Source organism: Seriola aureovittata, chromosome 15, assembly GCF_021018895.1.
Source record: "Seriola aureovittata isolate HTS-2021-v1 ecotype China chromosome 15, ASM2101889v1, whole genome shotgun sequence".
NCBI lineage: Eukaryota > Metazoa > Chordata > Actinopteri > Carangiformes > Carangidae > Seriola > Seriola aureovittata.
In genome coordinates, this window is record NC_079378.1 from 2510101 (window position 1) to 2527787 (window position 17687).

A 17687-nucleotide genomic window follows, 5' to 3' on the forward strand; every position below is an offset into this window, starting at 1 on the left:
TAAAAAGACCGGAGCACATGGGGACCGCCAGCTCAAATCCAGATCAGCGGGTGGACCGTCAAAACATCCCAAAAAGTTTTTAAAGTTTTTACCGGCTCCATCAGTGTCGCTCGTGTCGCCCTGGCTGAAGGTGGCAGATGAAGTGTGTGTTTTGATCTCAGATGCTGGTCGTCTAGAGGCAGTAACCACCGTTTACACAACCTTTAAAGATTCACGTCTGACAGACAGGAAGTAAGAAAATACTGAGACACAGATGCAAACATGTTGTTGTAGTGTTTTCGTTGGATTTGTTGAAAACAACAACAGAACATACATAGATATAGTAAAGGGTAAATCCTTATATGAGAAAATACAGTCAACGCATCTCACCTTTTACAAATCACATTGTCCTCATATAGTAACGAGACATTTTTGGCTTCAGGTTTCTTTTAATTTGAGAATGAATGATTTTAATCATCTGTTAGCGCTGCAGGCTCCTCACCTCCCCCCCCCCCCCCCCCCCCGCCTCTTGTTAAATGTGTTCAGTGGCTCGTTTTGCTCTGTTCTTACCAGATCCTCCTCCAGCTCTCTTTGACCTGCTGTAATGAGATGGAAGGAGAACTAAATATATTTCATGTTAATGTGCAATCTCACTGTCCTGTTGTGAGACTAAAGCCTGCGGCCCCCCCACCCCTCTCCAGCCCCCCCATCCAGTCCCAGACCCTCATCAGCTGTACATCAAGCCCAACATTCACCTCCATCCTCCTCCTTTTCTCCCGCTCCCTGGTTTTAACCAGCAGAGTTATTAAGACAAAGAAGAGGAGGCAAAGTGAGACACAAACAGACGGAGGGGGAAAAGGCGGAGGAGGAAGGAAAGGAGGAAGTGAGGAGGAGTGGCAGAAAGTAGAAAGTCAGGTCAGACTGAAGAGAAGGCAGCACTGTTGGACTCACTTGGACCTGAAGTTATTTACTTTCAGTGACTCCCCAGATACAAATTCATGTAATTTTGTGGGTGACTAGATGGAGATGCGCCACAGGCAGACGAATTGCACCAATTCCCCGGCATTACAGCACCCTGAGACGCTTCGGCAGCTGGTTGCAGAAGCTTCCTTATTTCTCGGCGGGTGAGGTGACACTTTGCCCTTAAGTCTGGACAAAAGCAACAAATACCAGCCTTTTTATTTAATGACGGGCTGCAACCAACGAGGGAAAAGGTTCCTCGATTGCTACGATTGCTTGTGTGAAAAAACACACCATTAATGAAAGGAAAACAAGTTCCATTTCTAAATCACTGAGTAACATCGCTGAAGTTCAAAGTTTTTCCTTCGACTTTTTGCAGCGAGAGGAAGTTCACTGCTGAAAAGTAAGTCTTCGGAGGCGGCATGTGAAGACCAGTCTCGTCACAGCGGCGCGTCCCTTTTTGAAATCTCCCTCAAATGCAACCTTCTTCTCCTGGGCAACAGAGGATCCAACAGGTGGATCCTTCATGGCCCAACTTATCCCAAGATCTTACTGCTCGCTGGTAGTGAATGCAAACAACACTGACAGAGAGCCTGAGGATGACACAGTTAAATATTAGTATTTAGTTTCAGCTCAGCTTTGCTGGCTTTGCTTTGCTGCTTTGCGGCGCAACTATAAGGATGGGCACAGCTGGTGACCAGACCGTCTCATTTCCTTCCTTAGAAGGACGTGACCTCTGAATTGAGACACAGCTGTACTGTGCTTCCTTACCTGCAACAAGTCCAATTATTATTTATGAAAACAGGCTGCAACTGATTTGTTTTATTGTGGATTAATCTGCTGTATAAATGATATACTGTACATCAGAGATACTACAGATATTTTGACATTTACGCTTCTAATATCAAACTTTGTACTAATAAAGGAAGATTTCCTGTGAGATGGGAGCGGCTTCACACTGTGCTGTGATGCTGTTCTCAGCCGCAGCTTGTGATGAGCTGATTCATAACCGAGTTACAAATTCACTCAACATAATTCACCATTTAGCCGACATTCTGGTTAATTACAGTCTTGCGCGCAGTCTGACATTTGCATTTTCTTTGCAGTCTTTCATCTCGTCAGACAATTAACTCTTGGACGGTGTTTGAGTTGCTCCGACACATCGCAGATGTGCAGACACAAGACACATTTAAATGGCACACTTTGTTCCCTGGAAAGAAATCCAGCTTTCAAAAAAAGTGTGACTCGTCATCGTCTACACAACAACAGTCTGTGGAAATGATCCAACCGTCTCAAAGCAGAACCAGCAACTCTTGTTTTGGGAGTTTTGTATTAAACGGATGCTGATTCACTGAACTATACTTTAATATATTGAATGTGAATGTGTGTGTGTGTGTGTGTATTGAATGTGGTAGTTGCCACTGGTTGAGTGTTTATTGGCAACATGAGTGCAGCTCCTCTGCTTCGTCGTGATGAAAATACAGCTCACCAGCTAACGTACATCTCACTCCTCAGACATTATTTTCATTTCCCTCCAGTCACTGACGCGTCGTGAAGAGCTGTCACCTTGAGCTGGGGTACGGCTCAGAAATGGAGGATGCTTGATGGCGAGCTGAGATGGAAATGTTTCACGTACTTCAGTACCTGTCGTCTCGTTTCCAATCAAATATAAAATGCATAAAGGAGACAGTGGTTTGACTGCGCAGGACACAGGTGTTGATTTTTTAAACGTGTGAAACTGCAGTAATGGAAAGAACTGCGTCGCTTTCTCAGCTCGGGTTTGAACAGAAACAAGCAGCACATTAACAGCAGTGTGAATGTTGCTGTTTACTCGCTCGTAATATTCAGTACAGTCACACTAATGCGGCTTTAGAGTTTGTGTTGACAGCACTTGGAGGAAGTGGTGGGATTTACATTTACAGGTACAGTAACAGTCATGAGATCACATGCAGCTGCACTGGTAAGAGGGGGGAGTTTGTAGAGCACAGCTTGCCTCTGGGCAGATAAATGTGTGTATATACTGTTCGTGTGTGTGTGTGTGTGTGTGTTAGAGAGGGTTGACAGCCCTTGTGAAGAGGCTTTTAAGGTGGCGGGTAGTTGTGGTCTTAATGGCCCGGTACGGTCTCCCAGAGGAAAGTTTTTGGAACAGATGGTTGGTTGGGTTATAGACCTAATAGAAAAATACATCAGAGGCTCCACAGCGGTTTAAACTGCTGCCGTCACCTCCTCCAGGAGCTCGACAGCCACATCAGCTGACTGACAGTCTGGAGAGAAATTCCACTTCTCTGCACGGAGCCTCTGAGCCTGAAACAACCGGAGCAGTTTCCTGTAACTCTGTGGTGTGAATATTATTGTGTGCTGCAGGAATTAGGGAACCCTGTTGTTTTTGTTTAGATTATTATCTTTATTTGTGCAACCGAAACCATAAAATCTAGAAACATGAAACTTCATGACATTGTACAGAGACAGTCCCCACGTCTCATACAAATAGACCACTAGGAGGCGCTATAACTAAAACTCAAATTTGGTTTAGTAACATTGTATAACTTTCCTTAAAATGCTGCTCTGGTAGCCTAATCAATGGGGTTGCCAGCAGCCAATCAAAATTCAGCAGCCTGTAATTTCCACTGTGATCGTCCAATCAACATGAAGTTTGTTTAATTGCTGTAACTTCTAAATTATTGCCGTGATTGTAAATGGCAGCAAATCTGCAATAAGGAATTTGTTTCCCCAATCCAAAGGTTGAGGGTTCAAGCCCCCCCCCCCCCGCTGTACCTAACCTGGTCTTCATGCTAAATCTTCAGGATCTTGGTCTGACTGTGTCTCATTCATAATCAATTACATAAGAAACAAGCGTCTGACTGGACCCTGGTCGCTGCTGCTTGCGGCTATATTTCTACATAATATTTAACTAACTGATAAACACATTATGCATTTTACAAATATCTGTCAACATTAATGCAGTTAATTGAAAGAAAAATTAATTTGAATATATCTTTCTTTCTTTTTTTTTTTGCCCAATTATTAATTTGCTGTGTATATAACACATAATAAAACATTTTGACCTTTATTGTCTTTTACATTAACATATAGTTTAATACTGCAACATTTACTTAATACGCCAGTAGGTGGCGCATTAAGCTGCGGCACATTACAGCAAGACACAGAGAAGAAGACTGATTAATTATTGATTTATTTACTCATACACATCAGATTTGTGAGCAGAAGAATGTGTTCAAACATCACAGTTTGTTTATGTTGAATACAAAGACTCACATTAGTTGTGTTATTTTCTGTGTGTGTGTGTGTGTCGTTGTCGTTTGAATCTCCAATGTTTTGTATCACACGTTGCTCGGATGTGCTTCTGCTTCACACTCGCTTGTTTTCCGATCAAACAACGCGCCAACAGACGGCCGTGAATTAACTACGGTGGCCCGGGGGGGGGGGGCAGAGGCTCCAATCATCAATCACTGGAAATACTCTATACCTGGCGATATGCAAACATTATCATCAGCACCTTTCTCCCCCTCCTTCATTTTTAATTTTACAGGCATTTTATGAACTTCTGCAGCCGTCCGTGCCCCCGAGACCTTGTGAGCGATAAATTACAGGATCTAACGTCTAATCTGTGCGGCAGTATTTCACTCTGTGCATGAGTCTGTCACCGCGCTGTTTCACCACTGTACATGTATGTGTTCACAGTAAGCGCTGGTGCAAAGGCTCTGCAGCGCTGAGGATTCCTCCCCCTCGGCTCCGTAATATCACTGTCCTCATAATACCCTATTTTCCCCGTAATACCCATAATTCCCTGCCACCAATGGCTCTGGTCTGGATAAACAAAATAACTTCTCAGTGGCCTGAAATTCAAGTGAGAATGCTTCTATCATATAGGGTTTATAACAACTGTTAATCTTTCTTCACTTTGTTTTATTTACTCTCCTCACTCGGGGCGTTTTTCTTTATCCACCACATTTCTCTCTCTCTCTCTCCGCCCCGTTTCCCTCCTCTACTCTTCCTCCTCCTCAGCCCAGTTTCCTCTCTTTTTCGGGCTCTCGCTCTCCACCATTCCTTATCAGTGCCGCTCGCCCACTGACATGAAATACCGTTAAGTGAATCTTCACGAGGCCTTCAAACACAGCTGATTTATCCCGCCGCATGCTTCATAAGTTCTTGATTGATCTCAGCGGTGGACGACAAAAAATAAAAAATAACTAAATAAACGGAGGGAGGGACGGGAGCGAATGTAGAGTGAGGGGACAAGGAAACAAAGGAGGTAAAGGAAGGGAAAAGAGGATATTAGGAGGGAACACGGAGGGGGGGGGCAGTGGGAGAGGAGTGCAGGGAAGAAATTAAAGGAGGTGGCTGAGAGATGAACATTTTAAGAGGGAAGGAAGGAAACAAGGTAGTCAGGGAAAGGAAAGGAGTGAGGAAGGTGAAGACAGGAAACAATGAAAGAAAGAAGAGAGGCGCAGGATTACATTAGTAAGGAAGGAGGGAAATGAAGAAAATGAGGGAAAGATGAGATGAAGTAGAGGGAGAGAGAGGCGACAATGGGAAAAGAAATGATGGAGGGGAAGGAAAGATGAATGAGGGGGGGCAGCGGTAGAAAGAATAGATCTAGAAGGAAGGAAGTGTGGAAACGTGAAGAGGAAGAAATATGTGAGGAGGGAAATAAAGAGAGGAAAACAGACTGGATGAGAAAAGGATGAGAAAAGAAAGGAAAGATAAAAAGAGGTGAAGACAAAGAGGAGAAAGAGGAAGAGGTCACATTCTGGAAACACGCTGATGAAATAATCTCAGAGGCGTGATATCTTGTCTGGAGGAAGTCAACATTAAAACCCGGGGATGGCTTTTATCGATCCCACCGTGCGGTTCGTACATGTTTATGAGGCAAATGGAGAGAGAGAGAGAGAGTGAAAGGAAGATGATGATGATGATGATGAGAGGAAGGATGGAGAACAGAGTGGTAAAAAGCACCAAGCATCGAGCGGTGTGTAAATGCAGGTGGGCCTCATCGATCGGAGCGTGCCGGCCGCTCATCGACTGGACACCAGATGAGGACTGATTACGGCGGTAGTTAAGAAGCACATGAAAGGAAACGGTGGTAACGGTCGGACAGGTTCCCTCCTCCGCCTCCGTCACCGTTAATGGCTTTGAAAATAGCTTCATGAATACAGTCGAACCCACAGGTGTGGAGAGTCACAGGTGAAGGTGTTTACACTCGTCACTCCACATGACTCATGTCTTAGACTAACCCCAGAATAGATGGATTAGAAACAGAAGCTAGACCTGCTTTATAATCAAACAACACATGGACATGCACCTTTAGACTCTATGGGACCTTTTAAAGTGTCATAATTCATGATCACACCAGGTGGAAGTTACACCCCAGAGACCTGAACACACCTTTCACTGTAACTGCTGACTTCCTTGGTTTCTCTTCGTGCAGCCGTGAGACAGATTTCCCTAAAACTAAAAATCTGTTTTAATGAATCTGATGAACTTCGTTGATGAAAAGTTAAATTCTGTATAAACATTAGCATTTTATTTTTATTTATTTCATTTATGGAACCCTGAGTATGTGGTTGTTCCTGCTTTGGTCTGTTTTTGAAATCTGTCATTATGAAATGGATTACACATGGATGAGTCGGACTTCCGCAGTCTGCCAGAAATAGACGCTGACGCACACGTCCGCTTAACGTTGTGTAACTTTAGTTTCACCCGTATTAACTGTGAGCCGTTATTCATTTATTATTGATTAGATATTTGGTGCAAATGATCAGACGTGTTATTCCTACATCAACTGAATCTTGACAATGAAAAACAGTGAACAGTGAAGATGCACCATGTGATCATGGGCTGACATCATTGGTCTTTGATTGAATAATAATAAACTTTATTTACAAAGCACTTTTCATACAACAGATTAAGCTTCAGTGCTTTACAATAAAAAAACGAAACCACAGACATCAGTTGTGTAATAACTACAGAGGAAATCCAATGGCAATGGTGTCCACACACTTTTGGCCACATGGTGCACACTGATTAAAACATCTCTAAGAAATCCCCCTCTTCATCCAGCCATTAAATATGTTACACAAAACCCTAATTCTGCCTGTGTGAAGTGTCTATTATAGTAAAGCAGGACGGGTGGAGAGGGACATTTAGATCGGCTACAGCTGCGTTCGCTCTTTGTGAAACGGGCTCATCAATGTGTGTGTGTGTGTGTGTGTGTCTGTCTGTCTGTCTGTCTGTCTGTCTGTCTGTCTGTCTGTCTGCTGCAAGCGCTCAGAAACTATTATATGTTACTTTCAGGATGCACATAGGACAAATGACTGAACTGAAATGAGCTCAACACACACACACACGCGCACACACACACACACACACACACACACACACACACCAGGCTAATCAGCTTGGCCCAACACTCTTCAAGTCAACGTCCCCGGCAGGCCTATTTGTAGAGGAATATCAAACGTCCTGCTCGCTGTGATTCTTTCCAATTAGAGGCTCAGGACTTCATTACTGCCGCCCCGCAGGCTGCAGGCGTCTCACACACGGAGACACAGACAGGCAGGCAGACAGGCAGGCAGGCAGACAGGCAGACAGGAAGGTTCAGGCTCTTAACTATCTTTTACTATCTCTTGTGAAGGACGTTACCCTCTCTGTTCCCCGTTAACGTCTGTCCGCCCGTCCTCTCCGCTGCGTCCACGCCGCACGCCGGTTTCAACAGAATCTTATATGTTAAATGTTTTTAGGATAGATGGATTTCTGTTCTCCAGCAATGCACCACAGTCCATCACAGTCAGTGTCCAATCATGCACGGTTTAAAGATCTCATTTTCACACAGATATAATTATTCAAAATAAATGCAAGATTTTCACACATTCAAAATAAATATACATCGTTAGTTGCCTTTGCTTTTTATTTTTATTTTTTCTATTGGTTGTGTGGCGTCAGCGTTATGACAACCATCTTCATATTAATGTCTGCCTCAGTTTGTGACAGCCGCGTGCTCAGTAATGTAAAAAGTACTCCAACTTTTTTTGATTTGAAAACTTGTTTGGCTCTGTGACGTGTGTGAGAGAAAAAAAATCTAAATGAGGACACGTATCGCCGCAGTGTGCGAGGAGTTTTAGAGAGCTCGTACTTTCCCTCTGTTTCCGTCCGTCTCTCCGTCTTTGTGCTCATGATGGAGTGACGGAGAGGAGGTATGGAGGTGGCAGACGGAGAGACGATCACATGATCTCCTCATGGAGTCGCTTTAATCATCTTTGTCCCTGGGTGCTGACTGATCACCACTCACCGGCTCATATTTCTCAACTAGAATGATGATGATGATGACGACTGTGTGTGTGTGTGTGTGTGTGTGTGTGTGTGTGTGTGTGTGTGTGTGTGTGTGTGTGTGTGTGTGTGTGTGTGTGTGTGTGTGTGTGTGTGTGTGTGTGTGTGTGTGTGTGTGTGGTGTGTGTGTGTGTGTGTGTGTGTGTGTGTGTGTGTGTGTGTGTGTGTGTGTGTGTGTGTGTGTGTGTGTGTGTGTGTGTGTGTGAGGGAGAGCCTGTTTGGCTGAAGATAAATCAGTGTGTAAATCATACATTACATTGTTTGTTGTATTTAGTTTCATTTCTATTTTGTGTGAAAAATCAAATTTAGGGGAAATTTGACTGACAGATCTGGGATCAGTCTGGCCTGTGGTGAACAGGGTTAATGACGACCACACAGGCCTACAAGCCTGTATGCCCCAGTGAGCTCTCTGCTACACCTGCAGTATATCTAATATATCTTCTCCCCTCTTTAAACTCACACCTTGACCCGAGTTTTTTAGCGCCTCGTCTCCAGCGAGTCTTGACAAACTTGCCTCTCGTGATTTGGACTCTTGTTCCAAATCAAAACCGGCTCGGCAATCTTCCAAACCTTGAGCAGTGGCTGCAAAGAAAGAAAAATAAATTGTACACACACTGTTGTTTTTGTATTATTCCACATGGGGTGACAGCCTGTCAGTCGGTGCAGGCTGGGGAGGATTCTGCAAGCCGACATCGCTGATGCCACACCGACGTTAAAATGTCTCTCGCCGATCACTGTCACTCCGGCGACAACGTCTCCGCGCTCTGTCAGCACATTTAGGCAGGAGAAAAAAAAGAGAAAAGCAGAAGTTGAGGAGTGATATGACCGAGAGTAAATGATTTATATTCACCTGCAGTGTGGGAGAAATTGTTGGTGGCTTGTCACGTCTCTCCGTAGCAGGCTGTAATCCGCCGGCTGCATGTGACGAGTCGAAGTTGAGTTGAGCAAGAGAGCGCCGTCTGTCAACAGGCTGCCATAGTCTTTTCCTTTTTTCTTTTTTCTTTTTTCCTGCCCTGCTCCCTCATGTTTTCTTTCTGTTTTCTTCCTCAGTTTCTCCATTCCCTCTTTCTCTGTTTTCTCCCTCCATTTCTTCTGTATTCAGTACTTACTTTGATCTCCCTGCTCTCTCTTTCCTTTCTTTAATCCGCTAGCTGCACACACTGTTTGACAGCCTAAACTTACTGTTGAGGTGGAGAATTGCCCCCTTTAATAAAAGCTGCTGATTTCCTTATACCATTCAGAGGAGAAAGGGCAAAGCATCTCAGCAGGGAGCGCTGGCTATTTATTAGGAAGGGCTGCTGGCTACACCTCCAGTCTGACTGAAATACTAAAAGGGAAGAATATTATATAGTAGTCTGCAGCAGTGAAAATGAGAGCGAGCAAATGATGGAATGAGAGAGAAAGATAATAGGGGGCAGACAGAGAAAAATATGAAATGGGTGAATATTAAACTTCCTGGTCCTGCAGCATTTTGGGAGGCAGGACTCTCTGTCTTTGGGATATTATATACTCACCTCCAGGAGTTTGCAGTATTGTTGTGATGATTGTGTTTCAAAGTACACAGTTTTGCTTTTGCTGTGTTATAAAAAAAAAAAATAAAAAAAAATGTGAGGCAGAGTTTCTGCAAGAAAACTCCATGTTTCATTTTTCAAACCATAATAGTACATTCTTATGAGTGGGCTACAAGCCGAGCTAGTGGCTGTAACTTATCAGCCTTTTGGTCCGTCGTCCAATATCTGGACAACGTTCAGATGGATGTCCATGGATATTTTGTACAGACATTCACGGTCCCCAGAGGATGACTTTAACGTAGCATGCTGCACATTGTACATTAGCATGCTAACATGCTAAATCTTACATACTAAACAGTGTGCATTAGTATACTAGCAAGCTAAGTGTTGCATACTAAACATTCTACAGTAGCATGCTAACAAGCTAAGTGTTACAGACTAAAGGATATTTATTATTGTTTTTTCCACTATTAATATAATTTTTAACTTCTGAAATGCAAACATCCCTTCAGATTCCCAACTTCAGTTAATAACCTTCTGTAATGACTCAGTGCTGTATTACAAGAATGTGATCCCTCACTGGCTTCCCAACAGAGCAAGGCTCATTTGTAAGAAGTCAACTTGGTATTCAACTTTAGTCTCAGTGGCGATTTCGAGTGTTTTGTCCCTTATTACTAACGATAGTCAAGTATATAGTCAAGTATAAAGCCCAATGTGGCGAATCACAAATTTGCCTGTACAGCATTACGACGCCCTCTGTCTGTCCACCCTCCAATCCGACGAGGAAAAACTACTCCGAGGAAGAGAGTGAAGGCATGAGCGTAGCGGTTACTTTCTTTTGTTCCAAATCGAAATACAAAAACGGACTGTTTGTTAAAATACAAATAACACGAATATATAGTGATTTTTCCATTGTGTAACCAAACCAGTGGAGCATCATGCACAAAAATGCACCGAGATAAATGCAAGGTTTTGGTTTTCAGTTATTGTTGCTCATGTGTCGCCCACGACTGTCACCAATCATTGAAATTATTCCTGGAGGGAGTTCTGTCTGCGCCCCGTGTGTCTCAGTATTTCATCACCTCTGAGATTCTTCAGGCCACAACTGATGATATCTGCCCCTGGTCGACGTCTACTTCATAAGCGCGCGCACACACACACACACACACACACACACACTGATACACCCACATGCACATATACATGCGTACACGTAGACACACAGCTGCTCACACAGACACATTAATCTTTAATGGCATCATTCATTTTCTCAGACGACCCCCCCCCCCCCCCCCCCCACACACACACACACACACACACACACACACCCCCACCCTGTTCAGACCGGTCCATGAACATGTCAGCGACGTGACGTATTGCTGCTGCTCTGCTCAGTATTCACGTGGAGACTGTGATCAGAAAATCTGATAAATCAAGTTTTATTCACAGAGGTGCACATGAGTGGAGTGGTCCCACTCTGCCCGCTGAAAACATGACACCACAGATTACTAATAACAAAATATATATATATATAAACATATGCGGTGGCACAGTGTCAATAAACTGTGACGGCTCATGTGAGTAAATGTCTTGTCTCTGTCAGTGTCTGACACACAACCAGAGCCTGACTGATGCTGGATGTTTTTTAAAGGTGATACTCATATCAAAACAATCTCATAACAAGTTTATATTTGCCTTTTGCACAAATTAAAAAGTGACAAAACGCTCCAAAGATGACCCCGTCTTGTTGGGTAAACACATTTTTAAAGCCCATTCACTGTTTGCACTCACCTCATTGACCGCGGCTGCTTCACAATAAAAGCCACCCTGTGTTTTGCCAGTTGAATGCTTTTAATGTGAAGCTGCAGTAGGAAATGTTTGGTTTCCATTAACAGTTATGGTTCTGAAATGCCTGTAGAAGTCTCACCACTTAATCAGTAATATTACAGAGATAAAAAATAGTGATAACACTGGAGTACATGAATGCATCACTTCCTGTGAATAGTTTATGTTTATGCAGTTTGAATCCACAAGTGAAAACAAACGACTATAAATAGGTAATTACTTCCTTACCACCTTGTTTGTTCTTCAGTAGGATTCTGCAAAAAGTGCTGAACTGATTTGCACCAAACTTGGTGGATTGATGGGGGATGGGTCAGGGATGAACCCATTAAATTTTGGTGCCGATCTACTTAAATGAGCAGATCCAGGAAGTGTTTTTATCACTTTCCCCCACATTCAGAGATAGGGCTTTTTTTGTTTGTTTGTTTTTTCTTCACTTCCGTCAGTTTCTCAGGAATTCATGTTTGGCTGTTGATCCGGTTCTGACAGACAGGATGTGTAGGATTGTTTGGCCTTGGTGAAGGTATACGCTCCACGGAGTCACATTCTAGTTACTGGACTGACAGTTTATGGCTGAAACGCACCGGCCATGAAGAGTCTCAAAACTGGGTTTGATGGAGTGATGAGGGAAGAGTGAAGTCAGAGGTGAAGCTCTGGAGAACTAAATTAAACAAACTGAATTATCTATTGAAACGGTTGCTAAGATTCATTGGTACCATTTCACACATGTAACAGAAAAACACACACATGTATATATCTATATATATATATATATATAGATGTGTGTGTGTGTGTGTGTGTGTGTGTGTGTGTGTGTGTGTGTGTGTATCCAGACACAATGGCCTGCCTCATTTGAAATGAAAAGGTATTTATATAATAAAAGAAAAAAGAAATTTCTTCACTCTCACTACATCAGCTGTGTTTGAACTTTCTATATGGGAGATAAAAATGGTGGTATGAATAAAATAAAACGACACCGGTTTTATCCTTTTAAACTAGTGAGTTAAGGCAGAGTGACAGCCAGAAGCAAAGTAAAGAGCTTTTTGTTCTTTTTATTCCGAATGAGAGCCGGGATTTATAATGTGAGGCTTCTGTTTTATCTTCACTCACTTTACTGCAGGAGAGAGGCAGTGACATGCACCAAGGCTTCCACTTCACTTTACATCCTCGTCTCTGCTCCGGCTCGAACCGACTGAACCGTGGGTATTTAAATGTCGCCAGAGCAGAACGTTTTTGTTTTTTTTTCTTCCTTAACTCATCAGTTTAGTTTCGCTTATCAAGAAATTAATCTTTCAAATTTAAATCCTGAAAAATAAATCAGCTGTTGCCACTTAATTCTTGAAATATTTGACTCTTGAAACGACGCAGTAGATGTTTAATGATATATGATTTTTCTTGGTAATTGTTGCTGTATATTTTTGAGGAATACACAAAGTACACGACTCTCTGTGCTGAATATCATCCTGTCACTACCAGCAGAAATCCAATAAGAGTTCAATCCATTTGGGTAAAAAAAAAAGCAGAACAGAAGTGTCTCCACCTGTAGCAGTCATTAAAAGGAGAGTTATCTATCCCACATGGGCGAGACGGAGCTCCACTTTGCATAAAGATATTTTATTTCTCTGACTTTTCGACAGGTTGAGCCGTATTATGAAGAACTCCCCGGAGGAACGAGGGCGTCGTAAATATCTCCAGACATCAGGGAAACTCAGCCATTAAACTCCTGTTTAATTGAAAAATACTCAAACACGTCAAACTTGTCCTGACGCGACCGCGTCCGTCCAGGTGGCGTCAACACAAACGACTTAAATGAGAGAAAGTTGTTTGTTTCAGTTGTTGACTTCAACAACCAGCGCTGCACTTTGTGACAGATTTCACATTGTTTGTGCAACATTTCCTTCACTTTCATCATGATTCCATGTATTTGTATTTCTTAGACTGATATTCTGATAACATCTGTAATATCTGATGCTTTTAATGCAAATATAATCTGATAATCAGTCTCAATTACCACCTCAACTCCGTTTGTCCAAAGAAATATGCAAATTTAAGAGCTGATATTCCTCTAAGTCCACTTACAGCAAACCTGTGAAGCTGTGTCGTCTTCATTTTCATGGCGGCGTTTCTCTTTCCACTTCTCTAGCACAGGAACATGACGTTCTTAATCCTGCCGACAAAGCTCTGATTTGCTCTGTGATTTTCAGAACCTCTGAAACGGCCAGCAACGAGTCCGACGAGACGTTTTTGAATCCCCTCTGTGCTATTCATTGATCAGATGCTGATTTTGGGTGATAGAATTTTTTTCTCCGGGGCATATGTTTAAACCCTGACCCTTAAACCTAAAACGCTTGACGTGCTAAGTGTGGTGGAGGACCCTCACCTGTGTGCACACAGCTTTTCTCTCTGAATTGAGTCTAAATGCCAAAGAAATGCAGAATGTGTTGAACTTCCTGTTTTCCATCAGACTTCAGTGGTGACGGAGGAAGAGGTGTTTTGATTCCCGGCAGCGCCTCGAAACGCTCTGAAAACACACTCAGTCATGACCATTGATCTGCACCTGATGCTTTGTTGATTTGATGCACCTGAACGCTTCGGTTTACTCTGAGCCGAGCTGCCGCATCGGCATTACAGTCAATCAGAGCCTCGGGGTGTGGGCCAGCCGAGGGTTTCTTTGTTTTAAGTGTAAATCATACCTCAGGTGGTAAAGTATGTCAGCACATTTCTTTCAGCTGTTGTGATAACTGGGGTTTGGACTGAGCGTCTGCAGCCAGACTGGTGGCTCTGTAAAACTGTAACGCTTATTTCACACCATGAAATAAAGTTGCGTGTAGAGCGTCTGTTTTTATCCTTCACAGCTTTATTATTCGGCCGTATCCGCCGCAGGTGGTCGGCACAAATAAAAGCCTTCGTCGCTAATATTGGAACAAATTTATTCTCCATAGTTTGCAGACGCCTCGGATTCAGATCTTCATTGTCAGTCTCAACAAAACTGGTCGTCATTAGTCTCAGTTGAGCTTTGTGGTGACATGACATGCTAACGCGGTAATGCTAGCATTCAACACTCGATGTTAACAAGGTAATGATTAGCATTAGCATCACTGCAGCCCTCCTCCAGCTCCTCTTGTTGTGTGGTCTCTCTGTCTTGAGTCTGGTCCCTCAGCCCGTAGACCGAGATCCACCTTTTCATCCTGAAAAAGTTCTTTCACTGTGTGTCCAGGATGGTCGTCCTTGCTGAGTGATGAAAGTGAGCAGTGAAATCATCAATAGATGCCAGTTTGCCGGTTCTACTGGCAGCCACACATGCCCGAGCTGTAACAGAACCGGCACCAGGTCTGACAGATGAGGTGGTAGCTCTGGGTCACGAGCTGTTCTTTTTGTTTTCTCCACATTTTCCTCTTTCCATCATTTTGTTGGAGGTTGATTTATGTTTCATCGGTGTATTGAACTTTGTTCCACAACTCTACTGGTTTTCTCTTTGTGAACTGGAGCCTGGACTTTTCTGTTTTTGAGGTTTGTGGTGAATCCTCTGAGGTTCTGTTCTTCAAGTCTTCTCTGGATTGTAGACAAGGAAACTTGTCCACCTACATCCAGGAGTGTGTTCTTCCACTTCTTGTCCTTTCATGAAGGGGTTTTTCTTCACAATGCAAACCATTTTCCACTCATCCACAAGACTTGCTCCCCTCCACTCAACTGTGGATTTTGGAAAACCAACAACCATCTCTCTGATCTCTCAGTCAACTCTGAGCCATGTCTGAACCCTTTAGCTCTTGAACTAGCATTGAAACGACACACAGCTGCTAGTGTCCAATTACTTTTGAACCCTATAGGAGCCCTTTAAACGCTATGTGCTGTATCACCCACACAGTTCTTTTTATAGTGATATAAATTCAGACTTGGCCCTTACAGGTCCCGTTTTAAGAACCAAAAACCATCTCAATTAATTTTAAATCTCCTCTCTCAGGCCTCTCAGTCTTCAAATCAGAAGAAAGGCTTTCTGATTGGCTGACTGTTTTCTGACTGGTCGAATAAAAATATAGCAGATTTCAGGTGAAACACTCAGAGAAACCAAATCTTTGGGTGCAGCTGAGAGGAGGTGGCTGCTTTGTTATGACATCACAAAGTTCCAGAAGTCCTGACGGCTGGTTTTAAGGCTCAGTTTCTGAATACAGGCTGTGTGCATTTCTCTGTGGACTGAGGCTTTGATACTTTCACAGTATTAATATAGAACCTAGACCTGATCTATAATCAAAGACGACATGGACATATACCGTTATACAATGTGGAACCTTTAATGTTGTGTGTATTATTTTATTTTAAACTGAATACGCAAAAAATGACGGCCTGTATTCTATAAATAAACCTCACTTTGTCTTGACATTTTACCGTGCTAGCAGTCTGTGTTTTCTCTTCACAGATTGTTGTTGCTTCTTATTTTGATGTGAAACACTGCAAACAGGCTGAAATGTAACCTGTCTTCCATTAGCTGGCACAGTGAACAGCATATGTTTGAGTTTGAGCTGCCATAAAATAACACATTTTCAGTTTAAAAACAATATTCCCTCGGGGTATTTCTTCCCTATCAAATGTATTTGAGTCTGGGTTTTGGTTTCGGCGAGGTGAGCCGCTGTGCACGCTCACCGGAGCCGTATGGATCGGCGGAGTCTCAGAGATTATGTCCATTGATCATACGGGAGGGGTTTGTGGTTTCGATTGACGGCAGTCTCCATGTCTTGACGTTGTTGTTCTGTGATTTCAGGGGCCGAAGGAGCCGTGTTCAGCAAATCAGTGGAGACGCCGCATGTCAGGGCCGAGCCGTTCAAAGAGCTACGGTGAGTTGAACTTTAAACTGAATGTATTTGGGTTTTTGGACTGTTGATACAATTAACAAACAAAACAATACACTTTATTTGCATAAACTTGTATTTGGGACGTTTACTGAGGATTTGTTTCCTTTCTTTAGGCGCTAACCAGTCAAACTTATTTATTACAGAGGCCCCATTGAGGTTTAATACTGCTAAAGTAGAGGGAAAGAAACACACATTTAGAAGTGTGTGTTCTGGCTCATGTATCTTAAGGTGTTCCTGTTCAGAGTCACAAAATATGGAAGGGGACAATGGGAATTTACACAAACAGCCACTGACTGACTGACCACTGCAGCAGAGGAGATTGTATCTAACACGGGACTCCTGGGAGAGGCAGGTGCTGATTTGAATCAGTCTTCATCATCAGCAGCAACTAAAAATAAACGCGGCCAAATGAATAGATGCAGATAGAGTCAGTTGACAGGAGCTGCCTCTTATTTCTGACATGACGTTCTCTGTTTCCTGAAGCCTCGTGCTTCAGTATATTTTACAAATACCGTCTTTCTCTTTTTCACTGACACTCAGACTTGATGAATGATACAAAGAATAAGACTGGGGAGGACCGCCCACCTAATTAACATAACGGAAACAAAAAGAATATACACAAATAAATACACAAATAAAACTTGAAATGCATAATCACATAAATGTATAAATAAATAAAAACAGAAATACATAAATAAATGTATGGATAAATAAAAAATTATTAAATAAATGCAAAAATACACAAATAAATGTAGACATGCATGAATAAAGAAACACAGAAGCAGCAACTTTGCTTACCAAAATGTATTTATTTAGCATTTATTTATGTTTAATTATTTATTTCAAGATTTATTTATTCATATTTATCATCATATTTGTCATTTTTTGCCCTTCATACATTTCAACACTGACTTTTTATGCATTTATTAACCATACTGTATTTGCATGCGTGTGCGTGCGTTAGCCTTGAGGCAAACTTATTCATACTTACTCAACTTAAATGATCTCATCTTTCAGTTGCATGAGAGGAAAAAAAAAAAAAAAAATATGAGACCTGGTGAAGAGGCAGGATCTGAATATAAAACCTATGACGTGGTGGAAGGAGCACTTCTCCCTGGGTGATTGGCTGTAGGAGCCGGAATCAGTGCTGTGTTGGATAATCTTAAAGATCAGTGGGTACATCTTTTGGCAACAGATGCAT

The 17687-nt window shown here is 42.6% G+C and overlaps 1 protein-coding gene across 4 annotated transcripts in view; it reads left to right on the forward strand.

Moving 5' to 3' along the window:
- The window catches only part of sgcd (sarcoglycan, delta (dystrophin-associated glycoprotein)), a 280685-nt gene that overhangs the window by 239216 nt on the left and 23782 nt on the right, over nt 1–17687 (forward strand). For all 4 annotated transcript variants that reach the window (XM_056397027.1, XM_056397028.1, XM_056397026.1 and 1 more), the window contains one exon: nt 16396–16468. In XM_056397027.1, coding sequence (XP_056253002.1) covers nt 16396–16468 — 73 coding nt within the window. The remainder of the gene's footprint in view (nt 1–16395; nt 16469–17687) is intronic.